General features: G+C 31.4%; 2 protein-coding genes across 3 annotated transcripts; both read left to right on the top strand.

Annotated features, from left to right (window-relative positions):
- The first annotated feature begins 6,131 nt into the window (after positions 1–6,131).
- LOC109815462 (tetratricopeptide repeat (TPR)-containing protein) lies at positions 6,132–12,352 on the top strand. Of its 2 annotated transcripts, none has more exons than XM_020380187.3 (11): positions 6,132–6,317; positions 7,217–7,433; positions 7,530–7,622; positions 7,700–7,801; positions 7,876–8,043; positions 8,173–8,261; positions 10,228–10,349; positions 10,467–10,648; positions 10,942–11,226; positions 11,456–11,603; positions 11,772–11,911. In XM_020380187.3, exons 1-11 carry the CDS (start codon positions 6,163–6,165, stop codon positions 11,786–11,788), a joined length of 1,578 nt encoding a protein of 525 aa, XP_020235776.1. In that variant the 5' UTR covers positions 6,132–6,162; the 3' UTR covers positions 11,789–11,911. The 2 variants fall into 2 exon arrangements, with proteins under 2 accessions (XP_020235776.1, XP_020235775.1); XM_020380186.3 differs by having other exon boundaries at positions 6,133–6,317; positions 11,803–12,352.
- A 1,277-nt stretch (positions 12,353–13,629) lies between these two features.
- On the top strand, positions 13,630–18,423 carry LOC109815463 (Haloacid dehalogenase-like hydrolase (HAD) superfamily protein). The gene is made up of 8 exons (XM_020380188.3): positions 13,630–14,060; positions 14,845–14,915; positions 15,406–15,564; positions 16,062–16,128; positions 16,423–16,518; positions 16,718–16,764; positions 17,122–17,202; positions 18,128–18,423. Exons 1-8 carry the CDS (start codon positions 13,728–13,730, stop codon positions 18,249–18,251), a joined length of 978 nt encoding a protein of 325 aa, XP_020235777.1. The 5' UTR covers positions 13,630–13,727; the 3' UTR covers positions 18,252–18,423.
- Positions 18,424–18,758: the final 335 nt, after the last annotated feature.

The following is an 18,758-nucleotide window of genomic DNA, read 5'->3' as shown; positions in this document are numbered from 1 at the left end:
GTTTTTATCCTCCACCCTCCATTTGATCAAATCCATGTAAATATTCCAAACATGAGCTATACCAATCCAACATCTAGAATCCAGTCTTTAAAATAAACTACATGGATGATTTGATCACCACATCGATATTTACCACGAATAACCTTGACCAAAACTTATCTCTTTCAAAATAAAGTTCCCAAGCCAACTTCATCAAATAAGCATCCTTGACTTGTCACATACTTCTAATATCCAAATCAATCATACCCTTGGGGAGGCAAATTGAGTGTCATTCAACTGTATGAATTTTCCTTGCTCCCAATAAGACCACCCCAAAGAAAATCACGACTAGTCTTATCTAAATCATCACAAACTAACCTACGCAATCTCTCAGATTGCATAGCATAAGAAAGGATAGTAGATAAAATAGATTTGATCAAAGTTCTATGACTAAAAGAAAAACATATAAGTTTTCCAAGATGACATTTTAGAAGCCACTTTATCAAGAATATGCTTGAAGGAGTTTTTGTTTTCCCTTTTATGATGTATTTTGATGCCAATATACTTTTCTAAGTCATCCATTCCACCAAAATTGAGTTTGGAGCTCACCTCATCCCTCGCCCCCTAGTTGACATTTTTGGAGAATAAAATCTTTGTTTTCTCACAACTAATATTTTAACGAAAAGCTTGACAATAGTGGGTAAGGCAATCTTGTGGATAATAGTTGCTTGATCCATATTGGCTTTTACAAACACAATAATGTCATCCACAAAAGCCAAGTGAGCTAGATTCAGTCCTTCTTTTAAGAGGGATATAGGTTTCCAAAGGCCCAAATTAACAACCACTTCTATAAGTTGGGATAGTCTTTCCAAACATAAAACAAAAAGATAAGGAGAAATCGAGTCCCCTTGACATATTCCTCTAGAAGGTTTGAAGCGTTATAAAGCTTCCCCATCCTAAAGAACCTATATAAATGGGGAAGACATGAAAAGGAAAGCCAATAACTTGCAAGGTATCCTTGATGAATTCTCAATCCAACTTATTATAAGTTTTCTCCATATCCTACTTGATAGCCATCCAACCCTTCTTTCCTTTCTTAGTCTTCATAGAATGGAAAACCTCTTATTCAAAGACGACGTTATCACGACTTTTCTTGTGAGGAATGAAATTACATTGGATAGGATTAACTAGCTTCCCATAATACCTTTCAATCTTTTGGCCAAGATCTTGATGAGGATCTTATATGAGACATTGTTGAGACTAATAGGGTAGAATTGCGACAACTAATAAGCATTTTCCTCCTTAGGGATGAGGACAATTAATGTACTATTGACATCCACCACACTTGTCAGGTTAGTAAACATACTTGGTATCAGATTACAAAGGCTTCTACCAAATGACTCCCATTGACTCTAGTAAAAGAGTAGTTGGAATCCATCATTTTTAAGATCCTTAAGATTACCCATTTCAAAGAGGGCTTGCTTAATCTTAGAATTAATGACCTCCTTGACCAAGTATTGGAGCTCCTCATGAGATAAGGGAGAAACATTTATGGAGGCTGAAGGTGTCCAAGGAAGTCATACCCGTGAATCTATCATTAAAGTGATAAGTAACTTCTTGCTCGATAAGTTGCTAATCATGGATCCAATCCCCATTTTCAAACTGATGGTACTCATAGAAATTTCTTCTTTGTTTAATAAAATTAGACAAGTGAAAAAACTTTGTGTTGTGGTCTCCATATTGTAGCCATCTACATTTGGATTTTTAGAACCAAAAAAGCTTTTCTCTAAAATGAACTTCTTCAAGCTCAATTCAAAGATCACCCTACAACTTCACTAGAAAAGGGTTAAGAGCAATCTGCAAAGTAAGGCTTGTTAATCATCAAAGTGATTTAATCTATGGATTTATATATAATTTCGAGTTACATGATTGATTAGAATAATGATGCTATGTAATTAATATATTTGGGTTGTTTAAAATTATTAATTATCAAACATACATAGATTACCCAAAGGTGAATCATTGCTTATAATTAATGATATTAAAAGATTTGTTTTCATGCTTGTTGAGTGTGTGTATATCCAAAGATAACATGCATATCAAGAATGTTATGATTTATCAACCATTAAAATATATTTGTTTGGCATCATTATTCATGTGTATTTATATTTATTTTTCACCCAAAGGTGAACTTAGATGCATAATTAAAGTTAATATGGTTTTTAATCCATTAGTTTTACTCAAAGCATTATTGTGCACTTTTGTTTAAATGTATATAGCTATATCCAATATGTTTGCTTTGGGTAACTTAATGATCAAGTTCAATGGGATAAACTATGTTGATTGGTTTGAAATGATTCAGTTTCAATTAAGTGTAGTGGACTTAGACTTAGCATTGGTAATGAATGAAAACCCTCCATTCATTAAAGAGACTAGTATTGATGCTAACAAGTCTCTCTATGAGGCTTGGGAGCAATCTAAGAAATTGATACTAAACTTGATGAGGTTGATTGTGACTAAAAATGTGAAGCCATCTACAGTAGAAACTCTTTAAATTAATACTCGGTAAATTAATAAACTCTCTAAAATAATAAATTTGTCCGGTCCCGACTTGGGCCAATGTAAAAAATTGAAAAACTCGATAAAATAATAAGATAATAATTTTTCGGGAGATCTCTTTATAATTTTCGGTCCCAAGAAAATCATAAATTAATAATTCATAGAAACTGAAAAAAATATATTACACTCTATTGAAATATGATTCAATAGTTGTCTGTTTTCCTTTAAAGTTCAAGTCTATTTGGAGTTCATCTCTATTGAAATATGATTCATGACTTGCAGGATTATCTCTCTTATACTCACACAACTCCTTACGTATTTGATCTGACATAGTTGATTTTGCAACACCTTTTAGATGAGAAGCCATCTCGTAAGATATGGTTTGAATACTCTAACACATTCATGTAATTTATATATACATTGAACACAATTGTTCCTCTTGTTTACATTTACTGTACTTCAAAAGTCATTATTGATTTCCAATGCATATGTACTTCAAAAGTCATTACGTATTAATTTTCAATGCATATGTACTTCAAAAGTTACTAATTTACGTTGAGTCCCAAGGTTCGCTGCAACGTAATTCTAAGAGGCATAGACTAATTTACTTTTTTGTTTGGTATGTACAGTATAATTACTTAAAAACTCTTTAAATTAATAATTATTAATTTATCGATAAATTAATAACTCTCTAAATTAATAAATTTCTCCGGTCCTGACATTATTAATTTAAAGAGTTTCTACTGTATGTCCAAAATAGATAATGCAAGATAATTCATGAAATTGAATAAGAGTTATTCACAATTTAACATTATTGACAAGTCAATTGTGAGAAATCTATCAAGTGAACCAATAAACAAAAAAAAAATGACCGGCCTCAACAAATTCATGATCATGTGATAGAACTGTTAGCAAATTTTATGATCAAATATAATTTCATAGTGTTCACTATACAAAAAAAAAAAATTACACTCTTTGAATCTTAGATAACATACTTCTTATTATTATCATATTTGGTAATTTCTATGAGAAAGTCTAGATAACATACTTTTCACTATTATCAAACTTCCGTGATCTCTTTTTTCAAATTCTTTTTCTATAATGTCAAAAATACCCTCAACAAAGTGAGAAAAGAGAAAAAATAATTTTAATAACTTAAAAATAATTCTCAATAACTCTTAATATATTTTGAATTTAACAACTATGACATTAAACATCTTTTCATTAAAAATTATTCCCTATTTACATGAATTATTATTATTATTAGATTAAATAATCTAAAAAAAGTCCAAGATAAAATATGCAATATTAATCATTTATATATCAATTGCACTTGGAATTTTGTGAAAGGAACTTTTTTTCTTTTAAAAAATGACTAAAAGATATTTAAATTTTTGCAAAAGAGAGATGTATTTTAATAGAAACATGCTTAATCCTCTGAAAGGATAAGCCAAAAACATAATAGCACTTGTACAGTAAAACTAGTGATAAATATTTTCATTTGATTGATAGATGATTTGACAATTCAAATTGAAGGATATAGCACAACTCATTTTATTATTTGATCACAATTCAAGTAGGATTTTCGGGATTGTCTTTAAAGGAAAACTAGCATAAGAAACTCGAAAAAAATATTAAATATTTAATTATTAAGTGTGACAAAAGATGATGAATAATGATATGAACAAATTCTATTATAAACTCTTTTGATTAGTGAAATATTAAAAATTATAAATTTTAGTAAGTCTTATATATTATTTAATGATTTTTTTTTATTTTATAATTTTTAATAATTTTAATCAATAAAAAGAGTATTTAAAAAAAAAAGATATTGAGGTATCCGTTAAAAAAATAGTCCAGTTTAATTTAAAACTCGTGTTAAGTGAGTATGTGAAAATACCTCGTGTTTTCTTATTAATTTCTTTAATTAGGTTAAATTAAGTTTTATCATTATAAAGGCATGTTTACATTTCAAATATATAACTCTAACTTTTTCACTTGGTTCGAAAATTTTAAAGCTTGACATAACCTTCGACTAAATTGGCCTGGATTTTTATTTTTAAAATTTACATTTTATTTGAATAAAAAATTACTCTGTAGTAATGCTTTTTAAATAGATTAATAAGCTTACTCTTATAAAAGAAAAATATAATGAAGTATATGGGATAGATCACATGCTCCATTCTCATTAATATTTTGAAGTTTCTTATCAATATTTTTATTATAATTTTCTTATCAATATTTTTATTATAATCTTAATGTTTAGGTTAAATATTTCATTTATTATTTTATTTAATTTATTTGTGCTTTCAATCCAAAAATGGCAATGCAAATAAATTAACTAGCAAGATTGCAAGGAGTTGTTCAAACTTGTTTTCTTATTCTCCAAAAAAAAATTTATGGTTGTGATCTCATACACAAATTTAAGTCAAGGTGAGTTTTCTCCCCTCGATTTTTTTTAAAACTTTTAATTTTGTATACTAAAATATATAATATTTTGACCATTAAATTTTGGTTTGGTCTTTATCTGATTACTTATTTTTTAATAAAAATTAATCTGTTTATATAAATATTATGAAATTACTCATTGCATATTAACGATACTTCCTTTGATAACTAAAAGAAATTAGCAAATCCATGTATCAAATTGTTCAAATATAGTATTGTATTAATAGTATAGACTTATTATATTATACTAATAGTTTAATACTGATAAAAAAAATACTAATAGTTTAATTTTTATTGACATAGATTATACTGATGGCAGCAAGTTTGCCACCTATTTGTTTTTACTATTAGTATATGACATTCTTTTTTGTAGATTTTAATAACATACGACAATAGTATATAACATACAATAATAATAAATAAATATATGATGAGTGTTATAATAATATCAATATAATTTTTACTAAATATTATATTGTTCAATAATTTTATATTAAATATAAATTTTGTAAATTTAACTATTAAATTGGAAGTTTTTTATTCTTAGATTATATATATAAAATTTTATGTTAATTTAAGATAATTTAATATTTTATTTTTATAAAACAAAATTAACGTAATATATTTATTTTAAAATATATTAAAATAAGAATAATTTGATTACTTTCAAATTATTGTTTAATTTTAATAAAATTTGATATACACATATAAAGTGATATGAACCTTCAATTTAATGGTTAAGTTTATAAAATTTACAATTAATATAAAGTTATTGAACGGTGTAATATTTAGTAAAAATTACACCGATATTATTATAACACTCCACAATATATATATATATATATATATATATATATATATATATATATATTCCATATAAGAATGTTTTTTAAATTTGTCTCTCTTTAGGTTTTTAACCTTTTTTTTGTCATCGAAAATTTGTTAGAATAAAAAGTTTAAGACTAAAAAATACGTGCATATAATTATCCACTAACCAAAAACTTTCACATTAATTATCAACTCACTTTGTTGATTTTTCTTTTTACAAGTTTCAGAAGTTTTGAATAAAAAATAAAAATAATAAAATGATGTCACACTAGAAATCCTAGTCATAACGAGTGTGCACAAAAAACTATATAGAGGAAAACGCGGAATGAAAAACCTAACACACCAGAAATGGCGGAGAAGTTGGCTGCAGAAGAGAGCTTCAACTCGAAGACTCTTCGCCAAACGACCACGAAGCTTGTCGTTTTGGCCGACCTCAACGTCGATCCTCCCGAAGCCGACGACGACGATTCCTCACTCCTCCCTCCGCCGCCGCCAGTTACCGCGTGAGGCTCTCTTCCACACTCTCACATCACTTCAATTTTCGTTTTCCATCTTTTGATTTCCGCTGCTAGAGAACCAATTCAAATCTCGAGTTCAAAACCTCACCTAACCCTACGAGTTCTCGTTAAGTTGCCTCAGGTTCTTGTTTCTTAGCTAGTGCATTTAAACTGCGAGTAAATGGGAAAGACACTCCAAAATATCGACAGTTATCTATTTTTTTGGGTGTTTTCTAGTGTGTTTTGGGAGTGTTGCAAGTTGTCATGCCTAGAGAGAATAGGAAGACGGGGAAAGGGCTTTGGATTTGTAAATTGTAATTTTATTGAAGATAATTGCTTTCATGACAAACTGTGATTAAGTACAAGAGAGGTTCTATGGTTGTTAGGAAAATTATAAGCATGAATGTGGATACATTTTAGATTTTGAGAGGCTAATTTGCTGACAAGTTCTTTGGAGGACTAAAATATGGTGGTGGTTTAGATCCGAGTGACATGTGTAACATTGGAGAACCAACTCAACTTCAGGTAGTTTGGGTAGTTTGCATGAGATCCCAGGTTCAATGAATGCTGCCATTGTACTCCAAGAAAGAAAAAGGAAACGACTTCAGATAAAATATAAAAAGCAGAAGTATTTCTCTGCATGTTTTATATTTATTCATTTTGAAGTTTTTTCTGAAGTATTGTATTCTGATGAGGTTTTTTTTAACAAGTTTTCTGTTTTTGTTTTATGGAAGAAAATATTTTCTTTAATTATTATTTGTTCAATTGTCACCAATATTGTCTTAAAAATTTGTTGAGATGGTGGGACCTATTACTGCCAAATGAACTTTTTAGATTGTTAGAGTGTTACTTAGTATCTTTTCTTGCTTCTTGTCATTTATTGGTTTTTTAAAATTATGATATAGTTTGGCAAATGAAGAAAACAGTCAAGATAAGAGTTTGTTATCCAAAGAGACTGATAGCAATGAAGGTGAAAGTAAAAAGTTAAACAAGCTGGGTAAATGCCGCTCCAGACTTAGCAAGACAGATTCTTCTCTTGATTGTGGAGCTGATGCAGATGGTGATCAACATGTTCAAGGGCCTCCTTCATATCGGGAGGAAAAAGTTAGCAGTGTGAAGACTGTGAGTTTACTTTAAAGTCATTAAATGTTTTTCCCTTTTATTTAAATCATCCTACTTCTAAACTCTAATTACTGACAAAATAAGTTCATGCCATAGGGCTTGGTTCATGTTGCAAGGAAGATGCCCAAAAATGCTCATGCTCATTTTATACTTGGCTTGATGTACCAAAGATTAAGCCAACCTCAAAAGGTACTAAGCAGTGCCTTAAAGTTATCTGTTATGTTTTATACATATAGTTTGCTCATTGTTCATTAAAAAAATTTCAGGCTGTGGCGGCTTATGAGAAGGCAGAAGAGATTTTGCTCAGGTCTGAAGCTGAGATTGATAGGCCAGAGTTGCTGTCCTTAGTTCAGATTCACCATGCACAGGTGCACTGATCTTAATTTGATGGATTAACAATTCTAATCTGTCTGTTCATTGACATATTTTATAATCCTTTTAGTGCCTGATACTAGAAAGTTCATCAGAAAATAGTTCAGATAAAGAACTTCAACCTCATGAACTTGAAGAGATTCTTTCTAAGCTGAAAGAGTCAGTGCAGTCAGATATCAGACAGACAGCTGTATGGAACACACTGGGTTTTATCCTTCTTAAAACTGGTCGTGTGCAGGTACAACCACCTTGTTTGCTTTCCTTTATGCGTTAATGTTCTTAAGGCATATATGATGTTTTGTCAGTATTTGATGTGACTATTGTTTCCCCTTTGCTTGAACCAATGTGACTTCAAACACTGGTGTAGAGTGCTATCTCAGTTTTGTCATCATTGTTGGCCATAGCCCCAGAGAACTATGATTGCCTAGGAAATCTTGGGATAGCTTATCTTCAAATGTAAGTATGAATGGTCATTGTCTCGATATTGTTTGGGGTGTTATTATTTTTTATTTTCTATATGAAGCAGTGCCTTTAACAAATGATAGATTCATCCTTATGTGATGTGTACTTTTGGTTTATTTTTTTGTTGTTCTGTTAGTTTAAAGTACTGTGAAATGTGAATACAGCAATTTGAAGAGGAAACAAAGAAAAGTCCCTAAAAGAACAGAGAGATTTGAAATAACATAAAACCTCCTTTTTTATTTTGCACCTGAAATACTTGGAGATCTTGAAGGAAATAATATACAAAAATTGAAAAAGAAAGTTGATTTGAATAGACTACATACAATTTTAGACTTTTTAGTTGTTACTGTGGTGAAGAAAGAATAAATAAATTGTACTTCCTTTGGAACTATATATAAACAAAAAATATTAAAATTTTTTGAACTGAAATATAAGCAAATTTCAATAAAATCAACCTTATTTAATGCTCTTAATCCAAAAATATTCCTAAAGCAATAGATATGAGCACTATCTACAGATTATGTAGTATGTATTTTATATGAAATTAAATGCGTTCAACTAACTTTCTTAATTTATGTGAAATTGGCCTTTTTTTATTTTTATTATATATAGGTTCAGAGGGAATATGAAATATGATATAAATCTTTTTTGTGCATGTAATATTTTTGAGAGACCATAGTATTGGCCACTGGACACATGACATAAGTAAAGAGATTATGACAAATAGAAATTTTTTAATGTGAATGGACTCTCAAATTCCTGGGAAGAATGGGTAAAAAAGATGTTATTTTTCATTTAGAAATTTAAAATTGTATTAAATTTATTTATCACTGGCCAAATAATGCTATTTTTATTTACAGAAAAGTTCATCTTCAGAAAACATGCAACATTAAAAATATGAACATAAAAGTTTAAGCAGGAAATTCAGATCGTGGAAATGCTGTTAGGATACATTTGCAAGGTATGAGACTTGAGTTGAGTCCCATATTAGGAGTATGGGATTTTATAGAGCCTTGGACTTTCCAATTACTATGGTTAGCTTCTGTTGGGTGGTTCTACGAGGGTTCTTATCATTTGGCACACTAGAGCTTTATACCATGTAACCTGCTGTAAATGAGTGCGCTGTTGGTGCTGTTGTCATTGTAGTGTTTGTCTTGGACTAATCAAAGGGCTAGTGAACAACCTGTATTGGCATCAGGACCGTAGAGCATAGTGGGATGTTAGAATCCAATTGCAGTGTGAGACTTGAGTCCCTCATTGAAAGTATGAGATTCTAGTGTGGCATTTATAAGGCCTTGGGCTCTCTGACTACAATGGCTAGCTTTTGTGAAGTGGTTCTCCTAAGATTTTTATCATTCATTAGGATGTACTGTTATGATCTGGAATATGGATCAATATGGACTTGACGATACAACAAATTTTAAAAATTATAGGACATGATAAATGTATAATTAGATGCATAAATTAATCTATAGTTAACATAAAATAAAATTTAAATCACAAAAGAGAATTCATGATTAAAATTTAAAAATTAGAATAAATCATTATAAACATAATGAAATACAAAAATTTATCTAATTATTGTGGTATTATAATCTGTATTGGTATAAAGGTTTTAAAAATATATAAAAATTATAAAAATGCAATTGAAAGTATTTGAAGTGTCCATGCAGTATCCAACAAGAATACATATTTGACAGGGTAATGACATGACACCCACCATTTAGAAGTGTCTGCTTCTTAGCTTGCACATCCATGCAATAGTGGTTGTTACTTTTATAATATAAAACTGTGGCTATTCTTTTTGGGTAGTACTCTGACTTCTTTCTGGAATATTGCATCGAATTATTTGGAGAATACAAATATTTTTGTGGCTTTAATTAAAAAGGGTTGAGATGATTTTTTTTCCCATTCATATATTTTCCTCAATAGTCAATTCTGTTCCTGTATTGCTTTGCAGTGGGAATTTGGAGTTATCTGCAAAATGTTTTCAAGAATTGATTCTAAAAGATCAAAACCATCCTGCAGCTTTGGTCAATTATGCTGCCCTTCTTTTGTGGAAATATGCTTCGGTTGTGGCAGGTGCTTTTATTGCTCTGTGGCTCTATGCACTCAATTTCGTGGGATATGACTTTTATTTGTCATTTATTCTTAAATGGATGATGAATTTTTTGTACCATGATTCTTTATTAATTCCAGGTCCTGGTGCAAGTGCTGCTGATGGGGGCATGGCTGATCAGATTATGGCTGCTAATGTTGCTAAGGAATGTTTGTTGGCTGCAATTAAAGCGGATAGCAAATCAGCCCATGTTTGGGCAAATCTTGCCTATGCATTTTCTATTAGTGGTGATCATCGAAGTTCCAGCAAGTGCTTGGAGAAGGTGCTCATGGCTCCTTGCTACAGTCATTTATAGCGTATTTATTGAGGTTGTTCATTGGTTTCCTGGTTTTAGTTATTGGTGGAAATATTTTTTGTGGATCCTTCTACATGTTTGTTTTTTTGTTTTTCGTAATTAAAATGGAAGGAATTACTCTCATCAATAACGTGTGTATTGCATGGTGTTAGTGGCACTTTTAAAGTCCTCTTCACTCCACCAAAAGAAAACCACCCTGTGGAAATTTTCTGGATTGCGTCGACATTTGCTAAATTTTAACTTTTTCCATTTCTTTGTAGGCAGCCAAACTGGAACCTAATTGCATGTCTACCCGATATGCTGTTGCTATCCATCGAATAAAGGAGGCAGAAAGATCTCAAGATCCTAGTGAACTGCTTTCATGTGCTGGAAATGAGATGGCTTCTATAATAAGAGATGGTGATTCATCCCTGATTGAGCTTCCAATAGCATGGGCCGGGCTTGCCATGGTTCACAAGGCTCAGCATGAGATAGCGGCAGCATATGAAAGTGAACAGCATGGGCTGAGAGAAGTTGAAGAACGTGCTGTTAGTAGTTTAAAGCAGGTAATTTATTGCTTTATTTTTTTAGTTATCATCCTAGGATAACCTAGCTTTATCTTTAATTATCCAGTTGCTAGTTGAGGTTTATCATGCATAGTGTTGTTTACACAACTTAGGTTTTTATCTGCTTGATTATTTCATCTTAAATGTCACAACTCATAATGTCTTTTGGTGTTTCTATGATGCATATATTTGTTATATTTTGTTTGGTGTGTCATTCTTTTTCTACTAGGCTATAGCAGAAGATCCAGATGATGCTGTGCAGTGGCACCAACTTGGCGTTCATAGCCTCTGTGCTCGGCAATTCAAAACATCACAAAAGTACCTCAAAGCTGCTGTAGCTTGTGACAAGGATTGCAGCTATGCATGGTCTAACCTAGGTATGCTCTCTCTCTCTCTCTCTCTCTCTCTCTCTCTCTCTAGCTGTAATAGGAATGTACATTTGGTCATCTTCAAATTCAATAATGTCTTTGGTATTGCTAACTGTTGTCTGGCACTTTAGGTCCCTCACTCCCCTTTCCCATAGAATAAATTTTTTGATAATATAGGTGTTCATACGGGTTGATAATGCATGTATAGGAGTCTCACTTCAACTATCAGAAGAACCATCACAAGCTGAAGAAGTATACAAGCAAGCATTGTCCTTGGCAACAACTCAACAAGCACATGCTATATTATCCAACTTGGGAATTCTCTATCGCCATCAGAAACAATATCAACGCGCGAAGGCTATGTTTACTAAGTCACTTGAACTACAGCCTGGATATGCTCCTGCGTTCAACAATCTTGGTCTTGTGTTTGTTGCTGAGGGTCTTCTGGAAGAGGCCAAGTATTGTTTTGACAAAGCCATCCAATCAGATCCATTGCTGGATGCAGCTAAGTCAAATTTGATTAAGGTGGTTACCATGTCAAAGTTATGCAAAGGCCTCTCCTCATGCGCTCTTAAAGAATGATATTGTAGTCCCTCAAGAATAGGTAGTTTTTTGTTTTTTTTTTTGACTTTTTCTTCTGTTGTACATCCAATTCCATTTATAAAAATGGATAAAAGAGGAATGCATTTGTATCATTACGTGCTCTGAAAATGAGCAATTGAGTATATATATATATATATGTTTCTTTTTCTTTTGAAGTTCATTTTCTTCAAGCTATAAGATTATATGGGCCACTTAATGAATGGAATTTCTTTTAAAACAAGACATGAAAGAGAATGTGTCTGTAACTAAGCTGAAACATTTTTATTTTATATACGTATATCTTTAAAAAGAAATTGTAAATTTAATATATACTACTTTATGCAATTTAAGCAATGACTCGGTTACATAATTCATGGACACCAAAAGCTAATTGATACCAAAAGAGAGAAGTGTATGTGTGGTAACTTAGTAAGTGTTATATTGTGATAAAAAATAAAAAATAAAAGAAGAGAAAAATAATTAATGTTAATAAGGTGTTTGTTATATAAGAGTGTCTATTGATAAGGTATGATATAATTAATAGATAATCTTATCTTTTAAACATGTGATTAAATGATTGTTTCTTGATATATCTGTATAAAAAAAATTGATAAAATTTTTTAATATCTTAAATAAATCTAAATATCTTGAAGGATAAAGTAATACGTGATTAAAAAATTATTTCTTGATCTATGCGTATGAAAAAATATTTGTTAAAAAGTATTAACTTTTTAAATATATCTAAGTATCTTGAAAGATAATGTATGACATAATTTGTACGTAATTAGAGGATTGTTTCTTAATTTGTACATACGAAAAAATATATATTAAAAAATGTCAACTTCTTAAATAGATATAAAATATCTTGAAGATTTAGTCCTTAGCTAAGAATACTTTAATTTACCAAAAGTATATAAGAGTGTCTATATATCATTATTGGAAAGAAAAAAAAAAAAAAACGAGAACATTTATGTAATTGTTTCTCTTTTAATTTTACTTGCTAAGCGCATTTTTTTTTGTCATATAGGGCCTTAGAGATGGGAGGGGAGAAATTAGATTCTGTCGAGCAAATTTTGTGTGTAGCTAATGTGCAGTCAAATCTTAACCATTGATTAGTGTATAGTAATTAAGAAAGAGTACGATGAATGGTTCATATTTTGACTGCAGATAACATGGGGTTACTTTAACAAGACATGCACGAAACTTACGTCTGGGGTGGAATTTTAATCTACACCACGGGCTCGATATTTTTACTTAAATTTTTAACCTTTGAGGCGCACATATTTATAAAAAAGACAAAAAGAAAAGGTTGCATCGCATGTTTTAAAAGCCAGTTTTATCTATGGAGAAAAAAGTATTTTTCTTTTTAGGGAAAAAAAAATCACTTTTCCACGTGGAGAGTGTTGAGAAGGGTGAGCCTAATCAAAACCTGTGTTGGACGTTGGAAGTTAGAACCACACCATTGGACTCCACGGTCCCACGGAAGCAGATAAGTTGAAGATGAATGGAAGGAGAAAGGTGAAAGGAGGAGGTTTGTGAAGTGTGTAATTAATGGCAGCAACTAGCATCATCTCCATCTCCTCTGCTTCACTCTTTACTCCAACAACACCTCAACCCAAAACCCAATGCCTCCTCAAACACAAGGACCATGATCAACTTCCATCATCCTCCTTCACAGCACTTGCTTCTCTTAAGATATCAAGACCAACAACATCGTTTGGAGTCACTACAACCACAAGGCTTCCTCCTCGTAGGTTCACTTGTTCTGCATCCGCATCTTCCTCTTCCACTCTCCCCTCGGCTCTTCTATTTGACTGTGATGGAGTTCTTGTGGATACTGAGAAAGATGGCCATCGCATATCTTTCAACCAAACCTTCCAAGAGGTATGTGCCTACACATATATATACATTTGAGCAATGATATTCATCCATTCCATTTTGGAAGAAATTATTAGGTGGTTATGGATAATATGATACTTAATTAGTCTCTATATGATATGTAATCAAGTATAATTATTATTCATAAGTTAAAAACTTAAGTGTATGTCACATAATGATTGGTTGCGACTATGAATACTTGGTGATGCTAGACTATCTAATAATTTTTCCCATTTTGGGGTGGAAATAGGAGAAAATAGAGAGAAAAGGAAAAAGATGGAGAGAAAGTAATGGAGGTGATATATGGATGTGATGGGAAAAAGAGAGATAGGAAGAAAATTGGGTAGAACTTAGAAGTGAAATGAAAGTGATAGTGCATGAATGATGAGTATTTTCCTATACTCTTTTCCATTGAGTAGCTCACATGGTGTAATTATGATGAAATTGCTTAACTCACTTTTGGTGAGCCTTGCAAATCCGGGATTTAAGAACTTCAACGAGTTTTCTATCCATTAGTGTAATTCTTAAGAACGTAAAATTAGTTGTACAACTGTCTTAAATTATTTTTAAAATGTTAAGAACAGTTGCTTATACAAGCAACTATTCTTAAGAATTGCTACGTCAATTATTCCAATAGTGAAACTATATAAGAACTGGTTCTTAAGCTTAAAGAACCCAGTGAGCAACTAACATTGGAGATGCTGACATGGTTCTTAATGTTTTCTTTCTTAGTTCACTTTTTTACATTTAACAAATGTGTTGTTGCCTTGTCTTGGTTTTTACAATGCAGAGAGAACTAGGAGTTACCTGGGATGTAGACTTGTACGGGGAATTGCTCAAAATTGGAGGGGGAAAGGAAAGGTTTGTCTTTTGTTTCTCTCATTTCAAAACCAATGTTTTAGAAAATGGTCTGCAAAAACAGTTGTAGTCACAATATCAAGGATTCAAGGTTTTTGAGTCTCATGACAATCGCAATTGTGACAAAATGACAACCATGATAATGACTGCAATTTAAAACCTTATTCAAAACTCATCCTTAAATGAAAAAAAAAAAAAATGAACTGGGATTGCTCTCATCTAAATGTACTTTGGTGCTATTGTTTTCATTTTTTTGTTATAACTAAGAGGTATAACTCCCTTTCATCGGTTTATTTATATTAGAAGTAAAGTGATACCTTCAATTGTAACTCAATACTCAAATCGGGGATTGAACATCATTCCTTGGTTAAAGAGCATAGATATTAAACTACTTGTGCTAACAACTTTCAATCCTCGATACTATTGTTGAGTTCATCAGTTGAATGAATTTGAAGTTAACTTGATGTGCCTTTCTTATTCATTTTTTGACTAGGATGACAGCATACTTTAACCAGACGGGTTGGCCTGCTAATGCCCCAACAGGTGAACAAGAAAGAAAAGAATTCATAGCTTCACTCCACAAACAAAAGACAGAACTATTTATGGCCCTAATTGAGAAAAAACTGTTGCCTCTTCGTCCAGGTGTTGCAAAGTTGGTTACTATCTGTTCTTTATCTTTTATTCAAATTAGTTATCTATAATGGTTTATGTTAGATGTATGAATAAAACCATTCCTTAGCCTCCACCTAATGATAGCTTGTGCGTTGGATTGCTTTGCTTCTTGACTTGATATTGAAACCTTGTTGACCAAGTGATTTGGCTGGAGTTCCATCTTTTCAAGTTTAGACCACCTTTGGAATTGGGCTAGTCTCTTCACAATTTTATTCAAACTTGTAACTCGAGACAAGTTGATTACCTGTGAAATAATTGATTTAGAAAGAACATGTTAAACATTCTATATCATGAATTCATGATCTTGTTTCTTCCCCAAACATTAACCAAATATTGTTTATGCCATCATTCAATTTTGATCTAACTTTCTTAGTTTTCACGTTATATGTAGCACGACTAAAAACTCTATGCTTTATTATGAAGAAAGTTAAAGTCTGTGCTTATCTTATGTCATGTTTCTTTTTATCAAACATATAGGATTATCGATCAGGCTTTTGCTCAAGGAGTCCATGTTGCAGTTTGTAGCACATCCAATGAGAAGGCGGTATGCGTAACACCTATCCAATTCCTTAAATGAACATTTTTTGACTATAGGGAAAATTGGCTCACTGATCCTTGTTTCATAATATTTTAGAGATTCAATTCCTATTAGTTATAGCCTCATAGTTATTATTATGTATTGTCATTGTTATGTGGTTTTTCATGATGCAATCCAGGCAATTTGAGTATTAATAGGTCAACTTTCAACTTGTTATTATATAATAGATTACTTCTCAGTGAATGGATCCACATTTATTTGATATTTCATCTTCAGACCTAAGTTGTGAGTTGATTTTAGGTCTCTGCAATAGTATCATTCTTGCTGGGACCTGAGCGAGCAGAAAAAATCAAGATATTTGCAGGAGATGTGGTTCCCCGTAAAAAGCCTGATCCAGTAAGATTTTCATCCTTCTAATGTTAAATTGGTACTTTTATGCCATTGTATGTAGTCAGGTATATCTGTACAAGGTTTTGTTGTGGTATAGCTACCTGATAGTGTGCTCAAATTGAATTTGCAGTCTTTCTTTCTAGATTATTGAATTCACAATATGGCATGATCTAAGCAGCTCATTGCATTATGCTCTTTCTGACAGGCCATCTATCTATTAGCAGCAAGTACTCTGGGTGTTGAACCTTCAAGGTATCTCACTATAGTGGTGCCTACATGATAATAACTTGTGCTAAAACTGTCATTCAAATAAGATTTCATACAGTTCTACAGTTGCTGGTTATGAAAAAGGTTTCAAATAAGATTTCACTACAGTTGCTAAAATTGTCATTCAAATAAGATTTCACTATAGTATTTTATGATGGCTTAACAACTAAAGTGTTTTACATTCACTTTTTATTCATTTACATGTCACATTTGAATGTGAAGTGTCATTATTTGTTTTTTACACAGAACCATTAGGGCTGGTCTGGTAGTGAAGACTTAAGTTCAATTCTCATTATTATTGTTGTAATCTTTTTTACTGATAAAAAAAATTGTTTTCTACAGATGTGTTGTAGTGGAGGATAGTGCCATAGGCCTAGCAGCTGCTAAAGCAGCTGGAATGACTTGTATAGTAACAAAGAGCGGGTATGTTTCTACTTACTAAATTGGATGCAGCTTTGTGTTTTCTAAATTTCTGTTTAATTGATAGGCATTGGCAACATGAATACACTACTTGTTGGATTACACTCCATTGATATAGCGTTTGTCTAATGGAATTTAAATTGCTGATATGATTTTGCATTTCTATAATAAAATCCTACTAACGGACAATTTTGTTGGTATGGAAAATTAATATATACTATCACAACATCAAATATTAGTATAATATATATTAATGGTAACGGCTTGTATCCTTTAATCAAGTTGTCCAAAGCTTGTATTTGATTTTAAGTATGAAATAAATTATGTTGTGAGGGTAATACTTATCTTATGTGTATCATGGTCTCTGACCAATGTTAGTTACTGTTTTTAACAGTAGATACTTTGTACTAATATTATGGTTACCCAAAAGCACAATGTCTAATAATTTAATTTCCATTAGACAAATGATATAATAACAAAAACAATCCTAATACTTGCATTATTTGTCCATTAGTAAATGACAATTCTTTTTTTGTAGAGATCCCATGAAAATGTTTATCCTATCTTACAATATCTAGTCATATTTGAAAACAATGTGAATACTTTACACATAATTGGAAAGTTATCTAAGATTACCACCAGACTCTACTGAAAATTGTATCTAGAATCTTTGTGGAACTATTATTGTCTGTTATGTAAAGGCTACATGGAGATTTTTACAGCTCCTATATTCCAAAAAGATGGGATGAAAAAGGAGATAAAAGGAAAAATTGGTGTATGTTTAAATTTTAACATTTACCTAAACTTTTTAGGCTCCTGATTTACCTTAGATGTTTGTGCAATCTTTAAAGCTTGTCTTTACTTTCTCAGTAAATTTCTTAAATGCTTATGGTTTTGTGAACATGAGGTTGCTTTCATCCAAATGCAGGTATACAGCAGATGAAGATTTCTTAAATGCAGATGCTGTGTTTGACTGCATTGGTGATCCTCCTGAGGAGAGATTTGATTTGGCATTCTGTGGAAGCCTTCTTGAGAAGCAATACGTGAGCTAGGATTTTGTTTCATTCAAGTCTCCTTCAATGTTTCTATCAATGATGAAAATATCACCATAGGTTGTATAAATAAAGAAGCTTCATTTCTTGTTGAGCTAAATTTCTTTCCAAGTAATTTTTTTTGTTGTTGTTCATATAAATACAATGAATGAAGCATAAAATTTTAAATTCACCCTCAATAACTGAAATATCAAAACTTCAATCTCTTGTAAACTAAAAAAAAAATTTTTGGGTGCAGTCGTTAGATTCTGAGACCAAATTTCAATAGGCGCATGATATTAACACTCCTCGTTTGATCTTTGCACTCCCACTTCTTTTTTTGCTGACAAAAAATATTCTCGATAGAAACAAGTTTCCCTTATATATTTTAGTACAAATAGAAATATAGAATACATAACGAAAAGTTAATTTATGTTGTATATTATTTTATATTTCAGGTTCACACTTTCTTGTATCAATTAACTACACAACCGAAACGAATGGAAATTAGTTTCTGTTTTGTATTTT

Source organism: Cajanus cajan, chromosome 6 (assembly GCF_000230855.2).
Source record: "Cajanus cajan strain Asha chromosome 6, NIPB_CcT2T_4, whole genome shotgun sequence".
NCBI lineage: Eukaryota > Viridiplantae > Streptophyta > Magnoliopsida > Fabales > Fabaceae > Cajanus > Cajanus cajan.
Note: the sequence above shows the minus strand (reverse complement) of the source record. Positions and strands in the feature narration are given on the sequence as shown.